The sequence below is a fragment of the Octopus sinensis genome, linkage group LG4 (genome assembly GCF_006345805.1).
Source record: "Octopus sinensis linkage group LG4, ASM634580v1, whole genome shotgun sequence".
In the NCBI taxonomy this organism is placed as follows: Eukaryota; Metazoa; Mollusca; class Cephalopoda; order Octopoda; family Octopodidae; genus Octopus; species Octopus sinensis.
The window spans coordinates 123825170-123845440 of NC_043000.1; the positions used below are offsets into that span (position 1 = coordinate 123825170).

Sequence of the window (20271 nt, forward strand, 5' to 3'; positions counted from 1 at the left end):
ACATCTTTCACCTTCTCCTCTCTTTCACTTTAAAATAAAAGTAAATAAATAAAAATATTTTGCAGAGATTAATGAACTCCAGAGGAAGAAATCACATTCAGTCAAGAATATTTCTAAATGATTAAAATATTGTGTACATCAAAAGTTGACATTTTTTTTTCTTAGAGAGCATGAAGACTATATGTGTGTATATGTCACAGATAGCGGATGTGTGTTTGTGTTGATTGACTGCCATGACATTCATTATATGTGTGTGTATTCTGTATGTGTGTTGACGTCATGGAAGCTATGTGTTTTTCCATCAAGAAATAACAAAAATTGTACATTATTTACATTATTTACAATTGACGGATATTTGTCATCATCTTATTTCTTGTTAACACAACATTTCAGCTGATATACCCTCCAGCCTTCATTAGGCGTCTTGGGGAAATTTCGAACCTGAGTTCTCATTCCTAAGGTACTTTTCGGTGTAATTTCCCCAAAACAACTGAAGAAGGCTAGAGGGCATATCAGCTGAAATGTTGTGTTAACAAGAAATAAGATGAGGACAAATATCTGCCAATTGAAAATAATGCAAATAATGTACATAATTCCTCATCTCTTAAATATAGAACAACAAAAATTGTGTTTAATCATTTAAATAGAGGCCCAAATGTCACATAAGTTTGTACTGCATTGCCGAAGATAAGTATGAAAATAAATATGTAAAAAAAAATTAAGATATTTCAGTTACACACAAACATACCTAAAGTTTTAGTATTATCAAGATAAATACACGACAGGCTTCTTTCAGTTTCCGTCTACCAAATCCACTCATAAGACTTTAGTTGGCCTGAGGCTATAGTAGAAGACATTTTCTCAAGGTGCCATGCAGTGGGACTGAACCAGGAACCATGTGGTTAGTAAGCAAGCTACTTACCACACAGCCACTCCTTAACAAAGAACTATAACCTAAGAACTGGAGGTTCCTGAGGATTGAACAGTTACAAAACACTGATCATTAGGAAACTTGATACATTTAGAGAATGTATTAAGTGTGAAGCATTGTCACGCTAATGCCATCTTGAAAGAAACCCAGTAAACAGGTGAGAGGGCCAGCCACTGGATACGGCTGAAAAGGGACAATGGAACTTGGCTAGAAAAGTAATGAACAGGTGTGAAATAGGCGTCAGATTTGCATGGGTCCACAATTCAAATGATGCTGACAACCCCAAGATGATGGACATAAATAAGATCAAACACTGTCAGTTGATCGGGTAGGCAGGGACTTAGATCAGTGATGGGGCAGTGGTATGCTGTAAAGCCACCAAGAAGAAGGCCCTAAAATGATATACATCCTCTCCTGATGATCCCTGAAATCTACTGACATCCAGTATAAGGAGCTTTTGATTGGCTGCACTTACAACAGAAAGTTGTTTACAAGGCTCACAGATTTAATATACAATAGATTAGTAGCATTTCTGCTAGACTTAATTTTAGATATAACACAGAATAAATTACTAAGAGAAATTACTCTGAGAGAAGGCATCCACATGGAAAACAAGAGCAAGTTAACATAATTAAGACAGTGAGCAATGGGAAGCTAATTAGAAATAATTATGTTGTGAGAAAAAGACAATATTAATGAATGACTAACATTGTTTTAATTGTTCTAGCAAGTACAGGAGACTTTGTGTACTAGATAAGCAGGAGTTGTTGTCGTTTAGTTCAAGTCAGTCATGGGGATGTAGACCTATGATTAAAGGCACTCCAGCCTGATCATTCCATCATTTTTCAGAAACAGTCTACCTAGGATTATACTATTCTATGTACCTTTAAAAAATGTAGTGCATGATATGAGGAAGAGTTCAATGAAGTGACTATATAGTTGCTTTCCTAGAGTGGTTGACAGCATAGATAACCACAAAATGAAGAACAGGGATTGCTCATTTTACTTGTTGAAAGCAGAAAATAAATTCTGCAACTAAAATCAAGTAGACTACTTACTTAATTAGATAGGATAATTATATATTCAACTAGGTTTCAAACTAAAACTGACACTTTCCAATTTGTTATTTTTACTATCTGACCCATGCTATCCTGGAACACGGATGTTAAATGATAATAATGATGTCAACAAAAGTTTCTCTCTGTATGCAAGAAGTATATTGTCTGACATCTGCTTATGATTCACGATTATATATTTATGCATGTATACAGGATGATGATATACTTTTTTACTCTTTTACTTGTTTCAGTCATTTGACTGTGGGCATGCTGGAGCACCACCTTTCGTCAAGCAAATCGACCACATGACTTATTCTTTGTAAGCCTAGTACTTATTGTATCGGTCTCTTTTGCCAAACCGCTAAGTTACGGGGACATAAACACACCACCATCGGTTGTCAAGCGATGTTGGTGGGGACAAACACAGATACACAAACACATACACACACATATATATATACGACGGGCTTCTTTCAGTTTCCGTCTACCAAATACACTCACAAGGCTTTAGTCGGCCTAAGGCTGTAGTAGAAGACACTTGCCCAAGGTACCACGCAGTGGGACTGAACCCGGAACCATGTGGTTCGTAAGCAAGCTACTTACCACACAGCCACTCCTATGCCTATATATGTATATACATGTAACAGCAAATATGAATGAGTAAGGAATGCAATCAGTCTATAATAGTCAAGAGAAAATAGCTAAGCATAGTCTATTAGTTTCAATTTACACGAAAGAGTGAACATGAGAGAATTAACTGGAAGATTAAAAATCATTGTACCTGAAAGACTGCTATGGATATGTATTATGGATAATGTATTTCAGCTAAATGCATGATATAGGGTAACTGTGATAGAAGCATTCCAAAGGAAACCTGAAAAGTGGTAATCCTAGATCTGAGAATGATCCTCAGGAACTTGCAATTTTCTCTTATGTTATAGTTCTTTGCTAAACATCTCTCTCTCTCACTACACACACACATACACATATATATATATATATAGATATATACACACATGTAAGTATATATATATATATATGTGTATATATACATATATATATATATATATATATATATATATATATATATATATATATATATATATATATATATATATATATATATATTAACAATTGAGGATAAAATCTTTAAAAGAAATTATCAGTAGTCAGCGTGAGAAACCTCGTAAGAGAAAAAATCCGTAAATTCCTCCTCTTTGAAAATATTCATTTATATTATATTGAGGGTACTACTATTCGTAGATACCAACACGCTAAGAGGGACCAATGCGGTCAAAACTACTAAAAATAAACAAAATTTTACCGAATGCAAAACTTCAAAACACATCATTTTAAAAAATGCATATTCTGCATTTAAATGCGAAATCACATGTGGTATGTAACTGAATTCCTTTTTAAAATGATGTGTTTTGAAGTTTTGCATTCGGTAAAATTTTGTTTATTTTTAGTAGTTTTGACCGCATTGGTCCCTCTTAGCGTGTTGGTATCTACGAATAGTAGTACCCTCAATATAATATATATATATATATATATATATATATACACATATCATCACCATCATTGTTTAACATCCACCTTCCGTGCTAGCATGGATGGGACATATACACACACACACACACACACACACACACATACACACACACACACACACACACACACACACATATATATATATAGGGTTGGTGCATAATAATGACCACTTTTTTTCAACAAATTTTATTCAACAAAAACATCTTTAAATGATGGACTGACCATCTACTAAGCAAATGGGAAGCAGTAATTGAAGTAGATGGTGAATATGCTCCGGAATAATCATTTAAAGATGTTTTTGTTACATTTTGTTATTATTTTTGTTGAATAAAATTTGTTGGAAAAAAGCCGCAATAATTATGTACCAACCCAATGCATAATATATGGGTGTATATATGTATATACGTGTGTGTGTGTGTATTCCCCTACACACATAAACATTAGCATCTCTGTACAGTGGAAAAAGGATTTTCACTAAAAAGCAGCCCAAAAGAAATTACCGTTTTGGCATAAGCTTTCATCCAGTCCATCACGGCAGTCATTGTAGCCATCACACTTCCAACTGAACGGAATACAGTTTCCATTGGAACAGCGAAACTGCTGGCTGGAACATGTTGCTGAAATACAACAATATTAATTAATATATCAATATTATTTCGTCATTATCATCATTGTTTTAATGTTCACTTTCATCGTTCTTGCATGGATCAGACAAAATTCATTGAGACAGATTTTTCTATGGCTAGATGCCTTTCCTGTCGCCAACCTGCATTTGTTTCCAAGCAAGGTAATTACCCACCTCTCCTCTCTTGTATGTTGGACAACAAAAGCCTTGACGTAGTCACAAGCCTCTTTGTTTACAAAAGCCATGCACCGTATGGCAACATGTTGGAAAACCTGGCCAGATGTGCCTTCATGGTTGACTGTATGCATACAACACTGCATGTGTTCAATTGCAAGGCTGTTGTTTGGCTTACAGAAACCAAGCACATAAAGACACATGCACATGCATGCATGCACACACATACATGCATGCATGCATGCACACACACAAATGTGCACACACACACATACACACTCTCATGAATACACACATGCATACATACACACATACTCACACACACATGCACGCACAATGCACACACACATATACACATGTGCACACTTGCACATGCACACACACATACACACACACATGTGCATGCACATATGCGTGCATGAACACACACATACACTCTCAAGAATGCACACAAGCACACATACACACATACTCACACACACATGCACACTCACATGCATATGCACAATGCACACACACACACGCAGACACATATACACATATGTGCACACTCAGACATGCACACACACACAATGTACACATACAACACTGCCTGTGTTCAATTGCAAAGCTGTTGTTTTGTTTACAGAAACCAAGCACATAAAGACACATGCACACACATACACAATACACATGCACACACATACACAATACACATGCACACACACACATGTGCATACACACATATGCATGCTTGAACACACACATGCATACACAAAGGATAGGAAAGACATAGCTAGAGCACAGTGGATCATAGACAATGGATCAGGAATCAGCCAGGGCTAAGCAACAACATCTGCAACAGGGATTTATTTGGTAGACTCCCAACCACACACACACACACACACACACACACACACACACACACACACACACACACACACACTCCCCTGTCTACACAAATGGATTTAAGTGCAAATTGTTTATGATGTTATTCAAATCAGAATATAGAATAATAGAACTAATTTCTATGAGGGATTTAGTTTGGTGCTCCGCTAAGTTGTAGACCTAATCCATCTCCCAGTTTAATAACAATTTAAAATTTTGGTACAAGAACACCAATTTCAGAGAAGTGAGTAAGTCAATTACATCAACCCCAGTCCTCAACTGGTACTTATTTTATTGACCCCCTAAATGATGAAGGACAAGGCTGACCTCAGAGAAATTTGAACTCAAACTGTAAAGATGGATGAAATGCCACTAAGCATTTTGCCCAGCATGCTAATGATTCTGCCAGCTCACTGCCCTGTCTCCCAGTTTAATAATACCACCAGGGTCCTTTGATGCCTTTAGTTGAGCTCACTGTCTTGCAAGCATTTTGGCCCAGTTTTCTGGAGTGAGGAAAACTTCCTTTCCCAGTTTCAGAAGCCTTGATAAAATAAAAATCCAGGCCATGGCCCTTCCCTCCCAGACTAGCAAAAAGAAAAACTAACAGTTATAACAATATTCATCATTTCATGCGCCCTTTTCAACCCTAGCCAGGCTTATGGGCCCGGTTTCCTGGTTTCTGTGGCATATGTGTTCCCCCCCAGCTGGACAGGATGCCAGTCCATCACAGTGTTACTCAAGAAACAGGAAGAAAGAGTGAGAGAAAGTTGGGGAGAAAGAGTACAGCAGGGGTCGCCACCACCCCCTACCAGAGCCTCTTGGAGCTTTTAGGTGTTTTTGCTCAATAAGCACACATAACGCCTGGTCTGGGAATCGAAACCGCGATCCTCCGACTGCAAGTCCGCTACCCTAACCACTGGGCCATTGCGCCTCCACTATAACAATATTATCTATGAAAAATATATCCTCAAATGAAACATTATCATATTTATCTTTTATCTTTGACTTGTTTCATTCATTGGACTGCAGCCATGCTGGGACACTGCTTTAAAGGGTTTTAGTCACACAACATGCCCCCAGTACATGTTTTTTTAAGCCTGGCACTCATTCTATCAGTCTTTAGTGCTTAACTGCTACATTATGGCTCTTCTGTATCACCCTTAGCCTGAACAGCGACCTCAAGTACCAACACCCTTTGCACCCATCAAAGATGAAGGAGTTCAACCACTGGCTACAGATTGACTACTCGGATATGAGTTAACACCACCACCAATGAGGACTCCCTACTTTCTTCAGTTTTGCTGACAGTAAAAACTACGAACCCCTTCATACTTCATACTTGTATAGTAAACACTAAGAGAGGAGGTGATCAAAAGCAATTGTGCTGATAAAGCTTTCCTATGGAAAAATATGATGCAAAAAAATTATAGCAAAGTGGAATATATCTGTGTACTCTGATAACAAAAACATCAGGAAACTTTATCAGAAGAGGGCATTGTTATAAGCATTAGATTATGTTATTTCTCGTGAAACACTATGTGACATAGCCTTACACAAATATATTGTTTTCTGAATCAACTTTTGTCACTGCAAACAGTTGCTACATTCCTAAATTGTAATAAATCCTTGATTTTCTATTTCTGTTTTTCTTTTTTTTTTGTATGATTGTAAATTTAATTTTATTACTACTACATCTACTTCTATTACAACAATACCGACAACAACAACAACTAATAATGATAATTATTATTATAATTATAATATGCCCTGATGCAGTACCAGATACTGGCTCTCATGGCTTCTGATCTTAACTGATTGGAAGTGTTATCATGTACATGTTTTGACTTGCTATAAAAGATGGGCTACAGCAAATATTCTGCTCAATACCACAGATTTGCTTGTCAGTTGCTTGATCTTAACCAGTTGACTATGTCCCTTGGTGGCTGACAATATGTGCATCTCTGATCATGAGCAGAAGTAGTGGGGAAACATCATAGCCATGTGTTGAAAGGAATTCTTGGAGGTTTGGATAATTCACTTTTGGAAACATGAGTGTTTCATTCAACATCCTTAAACAATCCTTATTCAGGGACCTTTTGAGCGGGATGGGCTACTCGACCAGAAGAAAATTCTAACTGGGCCCCCACCTGCAAGGTCCTGTGCTGTTTATCTTGATCACCATGTCATGCACATATGGTTGTGATGCATGTGCCTGGTGTACCCTTATCAGACAGGTAGTTATGTTGGGTATACTGGGCTACCTATATTTTACCCCAGTGTCACTTTGATTGCATTTGCTGTTCTCTCACACAATGACAATAATAATTCTTTATTTATTGCCCACAAGGGCCACACACAAAACAAAAAGAACAATACAACACAAAGGACAGTGAAGGTTTATCGGTAACATCTGTAAACAGTAAAACAATAACAATTAACAATAAAGTATTAAACAAAGTAGGGGACCTCCATCCAGGGGCAACTTAGGAATCCCACACATGCTGGACATCTTGATCACCAAGGGTACATCAGGCAAGCATCACTACCTCCTCATTCAGAGTAGATCCATTCACACAGGCCATCCTTGCCATATTTGCCCACCTTTCAATAAAAATACTGGGGGACAGCACTCCTCTTTCCACCCTCACTTCCCTTTTCAAGTGGAACTTGAGAAAGTTGGTGAGGGCTTGGCCAAAGAGGAAGGCATCTATCTTCAGTCCTTTTTATACCATCTGCCACACAACCTCTTTTGCTATAGCCATCAGGCTACAGGACAATCTGCACAATGGACTTGATCATCAGCCATATTCACTCTACATGCAACAGCAGCTGTTCAACAAAGCTCCACATGTCAGCAACAGCCAGACACTGTACGACTGCATGCAGAATGGTTTCATGGCTCTGTGTGCATCTCAGACAGATCCCTTTGACAGCACTTCCATGCCTGAAGAGCTTATAATAATAATGATGACAATGATAACAATGATGATATTTTTAATGTAGGCACAAAATCAAAGATTTGGGAGAGGTAGTCAGTTGATTATACCAACACCAAGACGTCACTGGTACTTTATTTTGTTGGTCCCAAAGAGCAGGATTTAAACTCCAAATTTAATAATAATAATTGCATCTAACTTGGGCATAAGGTCTGAAATTTGGGAGTGGGGAATAGTCAATTATATTGAATCCCAAGTATTTGACTTTTACTTTATTTCATCAACCCCAGAAGGAGGAAGGGCAAGTTGTCTTTAGTAGAACTTGATAAAAGGAGATTGCTCCCAACCAATCCTGTTTTCTTCCAATGATAAATGATGAACTTAAGACTAAAGTGAAATTGGAGCTGATGTTCATATTTTTCTCACGAGTATTAGTAGTCACTGTGAAGTCAAACTGCTCCAACTAGGACTACAACACAGGTAATGGAATCTATCCAATCAGAACTTTAGATAATTAGTTCAACATATAACTTAATTACTTTATCACTACACTTCTCTAATAATTCACCCTTTCCAAGAGAATCGAATTGTATTCACTGGTAACCCTTTTACATTCTTAGTTATTTCAGTTATTAAACTGTAGCCATACTGGAGTACAAAGTCAGGCTTTAAAACAAAAAAATAAGTAGTGAGGTTGATTTGCTCAACTAAAATTCTCCAAAGCATTGCCCCAGCATGACCACAGTCTAATGACTGAAACGAGTAAAAGATAATAAAGGATAAATGGTAAAAGCTACATACATGTCAAAGTGGTTCGTCTGTTGGAATCAACAGCACTGCAATTATTTTCATCACTGCCATCATCACAATCTACAAATCCATCACAGAGTTTTTCCATAGGCAGACACACACCGGACAGACAGTGAAAACTGTTTCCAGAACAGGAAATTTTAACTGGAATGAGAGGGAAAAAGTAATTAGTATATATAACCTTTTTTTAGTGGAATAGAATGTATATCACCTGGAGTCACCCTTGAGTTTGCTTCCTTCCCCAACAAGCCCCCAAGTCTACACTGGCTTATACAGCAGACCCAAAGTGCTCCACCATATAAGCATCACCTGGAGTAGCATGCACACCCAGCACTCTGCATCACTCTAGCTACACTGTTAATCCTCATCCTTTTAATACCACTCCAACTATGATAGAGGGGTGTAAAAGGGATGTCAGGTTGTAAAAGGGATACAAGGTTATACCAGCTGGAAAGGGAAAAAGATGGTGATGGGGAAGTATCAGAGCATGGGCCTTAAAGTACAAGAAGATAAATATAAGAGAGAATAGAGTCAGGGGATTGAGGAGAATGGATGGGGGAATTCATAAAAGTGTGACAAGAGAGTGAGAGATAGTTAGGAAATAGGGATAGAGGTGAATGCAATGAAGGGTAACCATGGGTGGAGGTGTGGTCATGCTAGCAAATTTACTGTTTATTGTTCTTATATATCAGAACCATCATTTTAATAGAGCTATGAGCAAGGAATTCAGTGTTTGCTGCTAATGATGCATAACAATACAGAAACACATGCATCCCATAATAGAATGATATCATTTCTGAATCAAAAGGTCTTCCCACATTTGAGTATTTGAGTGTAGAAATTATCCACCTTGGTCTCAGGTCTACCACGAGGCTGATTTTCAAGAGTAAACTCACCAGACCAGAACTTCTCAAACCATCATTGTACAGTGCGCTCATTTTGAGCTGTCTGGGATGCATTGGTTCCATGACAGAACTCATATTCATAAACAACACAATTTTTTTATCTATCCATAGGTTCACAAAAATTGATTTACAAGAGAAAACTCACAATATAATCAGACACCATGAATTGCATTTTGAAAAGAATTGTCAGGATAAAAGATTAGAGTTAATGAGTGCCAAACTTGGTGCATAAGAAAATCAGATATTTCATTCTTAATGACCTGATATGTGTGTGTGTGTGTGTGTGTGTGTAGGCACATGGCTTAGTGGTTAGGGTGTCAGCATCATGATTGTAAGATTGTGGTTTCGATTCCTGGACCGGGTGACGCGTTGTGTTCTTGAGCAAAACACTTCATTTCACGTTGCTCCAGTCCACTCAGCTGGCAAAAATGAGTAACGCTGCAATGGACTTGCATTCCATCCAGCTAGGGAACACATATGCCATAAAAACCGGGAAACCAGGCCCATGAGCCTGGCTAGGCTTTAAAAGGGCGCATTTATTTCCTGCGATGAACTGGCATCCCGTCCAACTGGGGAGAACACATACACCACAGAAACCGAGAAAAGGCTTGAAAAGGGTGACATTTATCATTTTATATATATATATATGTTGCTTGGCTCTTCAATAAGACTCAGTATGATTGTCTTATATAAGGAATGAGAAGACTTTGAAGCCAATGTCTGTAACTCTAGGAATGATGATGTGGTGGAGAGTGGCTGAAGATAATTCGGTTATAGATAATAGTTTGTGTATAAGCTGTTAGAAACCACCCTTCCCCTCGCCCTGTGTACTAACAGCTGTTGACTTCTCCGTGCTTGTATGATATACTTATATAATTTCAATGTGCTTCTCTGTGTGTGTTGTGTATGTGTGGGTGTTTTTGTGATGTGTGTGGGTGGGAGGGATGAGGGGGAGGTCTCTCATTAACCAGATTGAACCTTAAGCTCTATGTCATGTGTGTGGTGTAAATGTACTATCTCTGAGTACATGTTGTTTAACCCCTGGTTGTCCTTCATTGAGCACACTTACGCTCTCATCAAAGCCATTTATGCCATGACCATCCCTTTTTATTTTTCATTTTCTATTCCAAAATAGTGTCCCTTAGATGACATTATCCAATTTGTCCTTTCACTAAAATGGTAGAGCATGGGTAGCAGATTTGGTTGCGATTTCTAGCAGATCAAATAACCACATACAAACATATAGTGCATATGTGCAGTTGAGGATTGTGTAGCCCTAGGTCAGCCATGATTAAGCAGACCTATGATCCATGGGATTCCAGTCATGACCAGCTTATTATATGTAAATTCTTTTATTCTTTTATTCTTTTACTTGTTTCATATTTCTTTATTGCCCACAAGGAGCTAAACATAGAGGGGGAAAACAAGGAGAGACAAAGGGATTAAGTTGATTACATCGACCCCAGTGCATAACTGGTACTTAATTTATCGACCCCGAAAGGATGAAAGTCAACCTTGGCGGAATTTGAACTCAGAATGTAGCGACAGTCGAAATACCTATTTCTTTATTACCCACAAAGGGCTAAACACAGAGAGGACAAACAAGGACAGACAAACGGATTAAGTCGATTTTATCAACCCCAGTGCGTAACTGGTACTTATTTAATCGATCCTAAAAGGATGAAAGACAAAGTCGACCTTGGTGGAATTTGAACTCAGAACGTAGCGGCAGACGAAATACTGCTAAGCATTTCACCCGGCGTGCTAACGCTTCAGCGAGCTCACCACCTTTACTTGTTTCAATTATTTGACTGCAGCCATGCTGGAGAACTACCTTTAGTCAAATGATTTGACCCCAGGACTTATTCTTTGTAAGCCTAACACTTATTCTGTCGGTCTCTTTTGCCAAACCACTAAGTTACGGGGATGTAAACACACTAACATTGTCTGTCAAGCAATGGTGGGGGGACAAACACAGACACACAAATATATACATACATATGTATATATATATACGATGGGCTTCTTTCAGTTTCCATCTACCAAATCACCTCGCAACGCTTTGGTTGACCCGAGGCTATAGAAGAAGACACTTTCCCAAGGTGTCACACAGTGGGACTGAACCCAGAACCATGACGGTAGGAACCAAGCTTCTTACCACACAGCCATGCCTGTGCCTATATATATATATATATATATAAAGTACCAGAAATATACTTTGGGTATGGCAGATGAATTCAGTAAAATTTAGATTCAGATGAATATGGTACTTAAGTTGAGGCACCAGAATTTAGTACGGTATTATCTATACAATTTCAAAGTAAGGTGATTAAAATCAAAATAAGCAACAAGGATATCCTTGTTGCTTATATATATATATATATATATATATATATAATAAGCAACAAGGATATCCAGATATAATGCAGTACAATCATTTCACACAACTCCATTTAATTGAACAATGCAATCATTACAACAATTTAAAATGTAGAGCAATCTTCAGTTCACAAAGACATAGAATTTAATTGAATTAGAACAGATGGACACATTAGTATAATTATACCTAAAATCTCCAAGAAGTTAAGGAGATAGTCAAAGAACAGGCTGTCTCACTCCAGTTTAGAAGTTACTGAGTTTTCAAGAAGATATACATTGTTACAGACTCTGCCTGTCACTGATTTTTTTTGTTTTTAAGGGGTCAGTTTTAATTTATAGACTAGTTTATCAAATCCCTTGTAAATCTAAGGCTGAGAGAACAGAGGGCAGTGTCTGTTAGGGGTAAGGCTGAGGGAGCAGACAGACATCATAGTTGATATAGTCATAAAAATCAAGATTTATTAGAAGCAATATCATGAGGTTTGGTAAAGGAAAACTTAAAACAAGATGTTAGCTGATAATTAAGGGGGTCATCCACTAGCAGACCATTGATAATGAAACAGGGGAAGTCTTATCATGTACATGATAAGTCTTCCCCTGTTTCATTATCCATCTGTTCTAATTTAATTAAATTCTATGTCTTTGTGCAGCTGAAGATTGCTCTGCATTTTAAATTGATGTAATGATTGCATTGTTCAATTAAATGGAGTTGCATGAAACAAGCGTACTGCATTACCTCTGGATATCCTTGTTGGTTATTTTGATTTTAATCACCTTATTTTAAATTGTATGGATAATACCGTACTAAATTCTGGTGCCTCAACTTAAGTACCGTATTCATCTGAATCTCTCTCTCTCTCTCTCTCTCTCTCTCTCTCTCTATATATATATATATATAATATATATATATATATATCTATATATATATAATATATATATATATATATATTATATATATATATATATATATATAATAAGCAACAAGGATATCCAGATATAATGCAGTACAATCATTTCACACAACTCCATTTAATTGAACAATGCAATCATTACAACAATTTAAAATGTAGAGCAATCTTCAGTTCACAAAGACATAGAATTTAATTGAATTAGAACAGATGGACACATTAGTATAATTATACCTAAAATCTCCAAGAAGTTAAGGAGATAGTCAAAGAACAGGCTGTCTCACTCCAGTTTAGAAGTTACTGAGTTTTCAAGAAGATATACATTGTTACAGACTCTGCCTGTCACTGATTTTTTTTGTTTTTAAGGGGTCAGTTTTAATTTATAGACTAGTTTATCAAATCCCTTGTAAATCTAAGGCTGAGAGAACAGAGGGCAGTGTCTGTTAGGGGTAAGGCTGAGGGAGCAGACAGACATCATAGTTGATATAGTCATAAAAATCAAGATTTATTAGAAGCAATATCATGAGGTTTGGTAAAGGAAAACTTAAAACAAGATGTTAGCTGATAATTAAGGGGGTCATCCACTAGCAGACCATTGATAATGAAACAGGGGAAGTCTTATCATGTACATGATAAGTCTTCCCCTGTTTCATTATCCATCTGTTCTAATTTAATTAAATTCTATGTCTTTGTGCAGCTGAAGATTGCTCTGCATTTTAAATTGATGTAATGATTGCATTGTTCAATTAAATGGAGTTGCATGAAACAAGCGTACTGCATTACCTCTGGATATCCTTGTGGTTTTATTTTGATTTTAATCACCTTATTTTAAATTGTATGGATAATACCGTACTAAATTCTGGTGCCTCAACTTAAGTACCGTATTCATCTGAATCTCTCTCTCTCTCTCTCTCTCTCTCTCTCTCTATATATATATATATAGATATATATATATATATATATATATATAATATATATATATATATATATATATATATATATATATATATATCAAGGTCTACCGTCTTTACTATTGGTTTCGTATTCACAGGCATAGCTGTGTGGTTAAGAAGCTCATTTTGCAACCGCATAGTTTCAGGTTCATTCTCCAATGCTGGCACCTCTTCTTTTATAGCCCCAGGTCATCCAATGCCTTGTGAGTGAATTTTGTAGACAGAACTGGGTGAAAGTTCATTGTATATGTGCGTGCATGTGTGTGTGCATGCGTGCATGTGTAAGTGCATGTATGTGTGCATTTGTATTGGTGTTTGTACCCACTACCATCACTTGACAACCAGTGTTGGTTTGTTTACATTCCTCTAACTTAGCAGTTTGACAAGAGAGCAATAGAATAGACACCAGACTTACAAACAAGTACAGGGGTCAATTTAGTTAACTAAACCCTTCAAGGTAGTGCCCCAGCATGACCATATTCTAATGACTGAAATGAGTAAAAGATTAAAATTAAACGATTTCAGCCTATCCTGAATACTCACTCCTGGCACATATCCAATATATATAAACTTAACCAAATACACACACACACACACACACACATAAACTCACTAGATTTTCTCATTCCTCCATTTAAGAATGTTCATATTTTTATTATTTTTTCCCCCTTTCTATAATTCCTGCATTTTTTTATTTTCTCTCAAGTAATTTATTGAATCCATATACCATACAGTATAGGATATCAATATGTATTGATAGCATATACTGTATTTTCACAAATATAAGGAACCCTCATGTATAAGGAAACCCTTAATTTGGGGGGGGGCTTAAAATTTGGAAAATATGTTTTGTAATAGATTATAATACTATCCATGCATAAGAAACTCCCATATTTTTTAAACCCAATTTTTGATTTAAAAAAAGGTGGGGTTCCTTATACACGTTAAAATACAGTAATACACACCTTTTTTTCCTAAAAAAATGTCACAAAAAATCACCCTAGGTCCAATATGCAAAGCTGGGCCTCCCATAAGTTTTAATGCACTAAAGCTTTTTTCTTAAATATGCACTATGTTAGGGTGCATCTAATATGAGCAATACATCTTTTATGTCATCAAATACAGTTCTTACCTTCATTTTCTGATGCTTGGTGTGTTGTGGTTGTTGCAGGAGTAAACTGGGTGACAATTTCTTTGCCATCCTCTGTTAAACAAGATGGAGCTTGACTCAAACTGTTACATAACGCATCAAGGAAGGATGCAAACTCTTTGCAATTTCTTTTTATGTCTGAAACAAACAACATAAAACAAAAACAAACAAAAATGTTTTTGCATTTATTAAAATTTATATGGTAACATTCATTCATTGGTTGAAATAGTCAACCATCTTAACTGTTAACTGATAATACTTTTGCAGAAGGTAAAATTCTACAAGACCAAAATATAATTATCCTCTTGATGACTCTGATGGAAATAAGGTTATAGGTACTTGTGGTAAAAACTGTTGAAGGTTTTCTCCGATAAATAATGTTTTATAATTTTATCATTACATTTTTAATTCTGTTGTGTCTGGGAGAGTCATTTTCTTTATAATGTAACACACTAAGAAATAAGTGGAAATTTTACTGGTGAGTGTGTTACATTATAAGACACAAAAAGAAAATGACTCTCCCCAGACACAACAGAATATGCTTCAACACACGAACTCATATAAAGAATCTTGCAAACCAAATCCAAAAACGAAACATTTTAAATTATTTATCTAAATAAATCTATTTATCTGTTTCCACTCCCCCCTCTCTTTTCCCCTTTCCTCATAAACATATATCTGTGTATGTGTGAGTGTGCATGTATGTGTTAACATGGTGTGTAAGTGTATGTGTGCATGTGTGTGTGTGCATGTATAGTGTATGTATGTACACACTCACATATTTGAAAGAATAACAGAAACTAGTATCAGTAATGTTTCAAAATATTCCTTCCTACAACTGTTTCAATAATCATTGCATAACACAAGTATTATATAGGGCATAAGAATTATACCATTAGCAATTTGGTGGGAGTTTAAAGCAATATATAATATTGAGCTCTAGAAATCTGGTTGTTTGTCATTCTTATATTGCACATCTCAATACACACACACACACACACACCACACACACACACACACACACACACACACAAACACTCACACACACAACCTCCCATCCCACTCTCTCACCACCTCAGCCTTCTTCAAACCCACAGAATCTCACCTCTACCACATCTTCTCCTCCTCCCATCCCTCCCACACCAAACAGGCCATCCCCTACTCCCTGTTTCTCAGCCTCTGACACTTGTGCAGCCAGGACCAAGATTTCGAGACCCAGTTCCAGTACCTTGCCCACCTGTTCATACATTGAGGATACCCCTCAACCCTTGTCCAAAACACCCTTGCCCACGCTCGTCGAATCAGTTGCACCACTGCCCTCTCTCCATCTATACCCACATATATGCACACATACATAGACACCCTTATACTCACAGAATCAGCAAAACTTTTTCTTCTGGCCTACAATGGTTAAACCCTTTAGAGTGTGACAAGGCTGGTCCTTTGAAATACAGGTACAACTCATTTTTGCCACCTGAGTGAAACTGAAGAAACGTGAAATAAAGTGTCTTGCTCAAGAACACAACACATCAACAGGAATTGAACTCACAACCTTATGATCATAAGCCAAACACCCTAACCACTAAGCCACGCACTGTCACCAACACATTATAGACCAATAAAATGAGTGTCTGTAATATAGACATGGCCACAGTCCAATGACTGGAGTTAGTAAAAGATAATGATAAATAATAATGAAAAATAATGATAATAATAAATGATTAATTAATGATAATTAATGATAATTATTTAATGATAATAATTTAATCATAATGATAAAGGATAATTTTTTTCCTTTTGTTTCAGTCATTTGACTGCAGCCATGCTGGAGAACTGCCTTTAGTCGAACAAATCAACCCCAGGACTTATTCTTTGTAAGCCTAGTACTTATTCTATCGGTCTCTTTTGCTGAACCTCTAAGTTAGGAGGACACAAACACACCAATATCGGTTGTCAAGCGATGGTGGAGGGACAAACACACACACACAAACACATACATACATACCCCCTTTGCTTGTGAAGACATGTTGGGGCAAGCGAAATCGAAATCGAATTGAACCAGCCAGGATCCCTGGTCTGGTGGTACGTAAAAAGCACTACCGACTCGTGGCCGATGCCACACCGCCTCGACTGGCTTCCGGCCGTGGCACTAAAATACCCAATCTGACCGTGGCCGTTGCAGCCCCACCTGGCACCTGTGCAGGTGGCACGTAAAAGCACCCCCTACACTCACGAGTGGTGGCGTTAGGAAGGGCATCCAGCTGTAGAAACATTGCCAAATTAGACTGGAAGCCTGGTGCAGCCTTCTTGGCTTCCCAGAACCCCGGTCGAACCGTCCAACCCATGCTAGCATGGAGAACGGACGTTAAACGACGATGATGATGATGATGACAACAGGCTTCTTTCAGTTGCCGCCTACCAAATCCACTCATAAGGCTTTGGTCAGCCCAAGGCTATAGTAGAAGACACTTGCCCAAGGTGTCACGCAGCAGGACTGAACCCAGAACCATGTGGTTGGTAAGCTAGCTACTTAACACACAGCCACTCCTGCACCTACATTGATAATGATAAATGATAAAAGATACTTAACTCTACCCACTCAAAAAATATGTGGCCTTGTGTCAAAGTAAAGCAATCACACGAACAATGTGTCTATGTAAGCTGTAGTAATATTTTCCAAAACAGAATTACGTTTGGAGTCAATTTCAAAATCCTAAATGTATGTCTCATGATCTCTTGTGAGCTTATTTACATAAGTGACATTTTATTGATTGATAATTGGTTATTGATTATATGGAAATATTGTCATGTTTATGGAACTCTGGAAATTATGAGTGTATACACATGCATGCACGCACACATATACACACACACACACACACACAAGCACACACACACATGTACACCCACAAATGCTTACACATACACATCCACAGAAATGCATACACATGCACACATACACATACACACACAGACAAACACATGCACACATACACACACACATACACACACATGCACACATACACAAACACACATACACACACATGTGTATACATGTATGAATATATGTCTATGTAGCATGCCTGTTTGGTTAAGAAGCTTGCCTTCCAACCACATGATCTTGGGCTCAATCCCACTGCACAGCACCTTGGGTAAGTGTCTTCTACTATAGCCCTGGGTTGGTTAATCCCTTGTGAGAGAATTTAGGAGATGGAATCTGTGTAGAAATCTGTCACATATGCCCACGGGCATATGGCATAGTGGTTAAGAGTGCGGGCTACTAACCCCAAGACTCCGAGTTCGATTCCAGGCAGTGACATGAATAATGATGATGATGATAATAATAATAATAATAATAACAACAACAACAACAACATCAAAAAATACCTTAGGTATGAGAACTGAGGTTCAAAATTTCCCCAAGACACCTGTTGAAGGCTGGAGGGTATATCAGCCAAAATGTTGCGTTAACAACAAACAAGATGAGGACAAATATCCATCAAATGTAAATAATGTACTTTATGGTTTTATATTGCACCTAGCTGCTTATGTTAATTTTTAGTACACACATTAGCATTTCATTAAATCAGCCATAAATTTATATGGTAAATATATCTACTGACAGGTGGATTTAGCTAAACCATCTAAGCAATGGTGTAGGCACTGCTGACAAGTCTGCAACTAACAGATGAAACCTGGTCCAGTGCTCCTAGCTTCACTCATAGGGTGGTTATCTCCCCTGTCAGTGTATATAAATTATGCTCTTCATGCAGCCTTAAGGGTTTTAACTCTTATTTCTTGCAATATAGGTGCTGTCCAGCACCTCCGGATTACTGAATTTTTCATTGATGGTTTTATACTGAGCCTGACTGATTATATTAATTATATTAAAAGTGTGTGTGTGTGCGTGTGTGTGTGTGTGTGTGTATGCATATCTTTATGTCTGTGCTTGACAACTGTTTTTGCTTTAAGTTCTGGTAACTTAACAGTTTGACAAAACAGACTAAATAAATAAGTGCCAAAACTTAAAAAAAACAACATATTTGACTAAAACCCTTTAAGAGGAGGGGTGCTCCAGCATGGCTGCCATCCAATGATAGAAACAAGTGAAAAAGATGAAGATATGCAAATACACTGAACTCCACCCACTTCACTTCAAATATAAAAATTTATTGATTACTTTTACATATAAAAATATATTGAGTTGGTGTATAATTATTGTGGCATTTTTTCAACAAATAACAGCATGTAACAAAAACATTTTTAGATGATTATTCCGGAGCATATTCACCATCTACTTTAATTACTGCTTTCCATTTGCTTGGCAGATTGTCAGACTGTCATTTAAAGATGTTTTTGTTAAATATTCTGTTGTGTCTGGGGAGAGTCATTTTCTTTTTTTTTTTTTTTTGTGCCTTATAATGTAACGCACTCACCGGTAAAATTTTTTCTTATTTCTATTTTCCTAAAATTTTCTTTGTGTCTTGCAACCTTTTCAATAGTCTTGACTGTCTTAAATATTGTTATTGTATTTGTTGAATAAAATTTGTTGAAAAACAGCTATAATAATTATACACCAACCCAATATATTGATTATTCTGTATATAAAAACAAACATAAACACAATAAATATGAATGTGTGTTTGTGAATGCATGCACATATGCACATGTGTGAGTAAACTCATAATTTACATGATTCTATAAATGTGGCAATATTCAATATAATCATTAACCAATTATTAATCAATAAAGTATCATTTATACTCTTACTCTTTACTCTGTTACTCTTTTACTTGTTTCAGTCATTTGACTGTGGCTATGCTGGAGCACCGCCTTTAGTGGAGCAAATCGACTTCAGGAATTATCCTTTGTAAGCCTAGTACTTATTCTATCGGTCTCTTTTGCCGAACCGCTAAGTTACGGGGACGTAAACACACCAGCATCAGTTGTCAAACGATGTTGGGGGGGACAAACACAGACACACAAATACACACACACACACACACACACACACCACACACACA

General features: G+C 37.1%; 1 protein-coding gene and 1 long non-coding RNA gene across 2 annotated transcripts in view; both read right to left on the reverse strand.

The window, feature by feature from the left end:
* The window catches only part of LOC118763102, a 6831-nt gene extending 4267 nt beyond the window's left edge, over positions 1-2564 (reverse strand). The window contains exons 1-2 of the long non-coding RNA XR_004998858.1: positions 2554-2564; positions 2451-2456 (exon numbers count right to left, since the gene is read on the reverse strand). This is a non-coding gene — a long non-coding RNA (uncharacterized LOC118763102). The remainder of the gene's footprint in view (positions 1-2450; positions 2457-2553) is intronic.
* LOC115210576 overlaps positions 1-20271 on the reverse strand; it is a 164068-nt gene that overhangs the window by 41480 nt on the left and 102317 nt on the right. Inside the window, exons 9-11 of the mRNA XM_036502420.1 lie at positions 15230-15385; positions 8944-9096; positions 4041-4157 (exon numbers count right to left, since the gene is read on the reverse strand). Coding sequence (XP_036358313.1) covers positions 4041-4157; positions 8944-9096; positions 15230-15385 — 426 coding nt within the window. The remainder of the gene's footprint in view (positions 1-4040; positions 4158-8943; positions 9097-15229; positions 15386-20271) is intronic.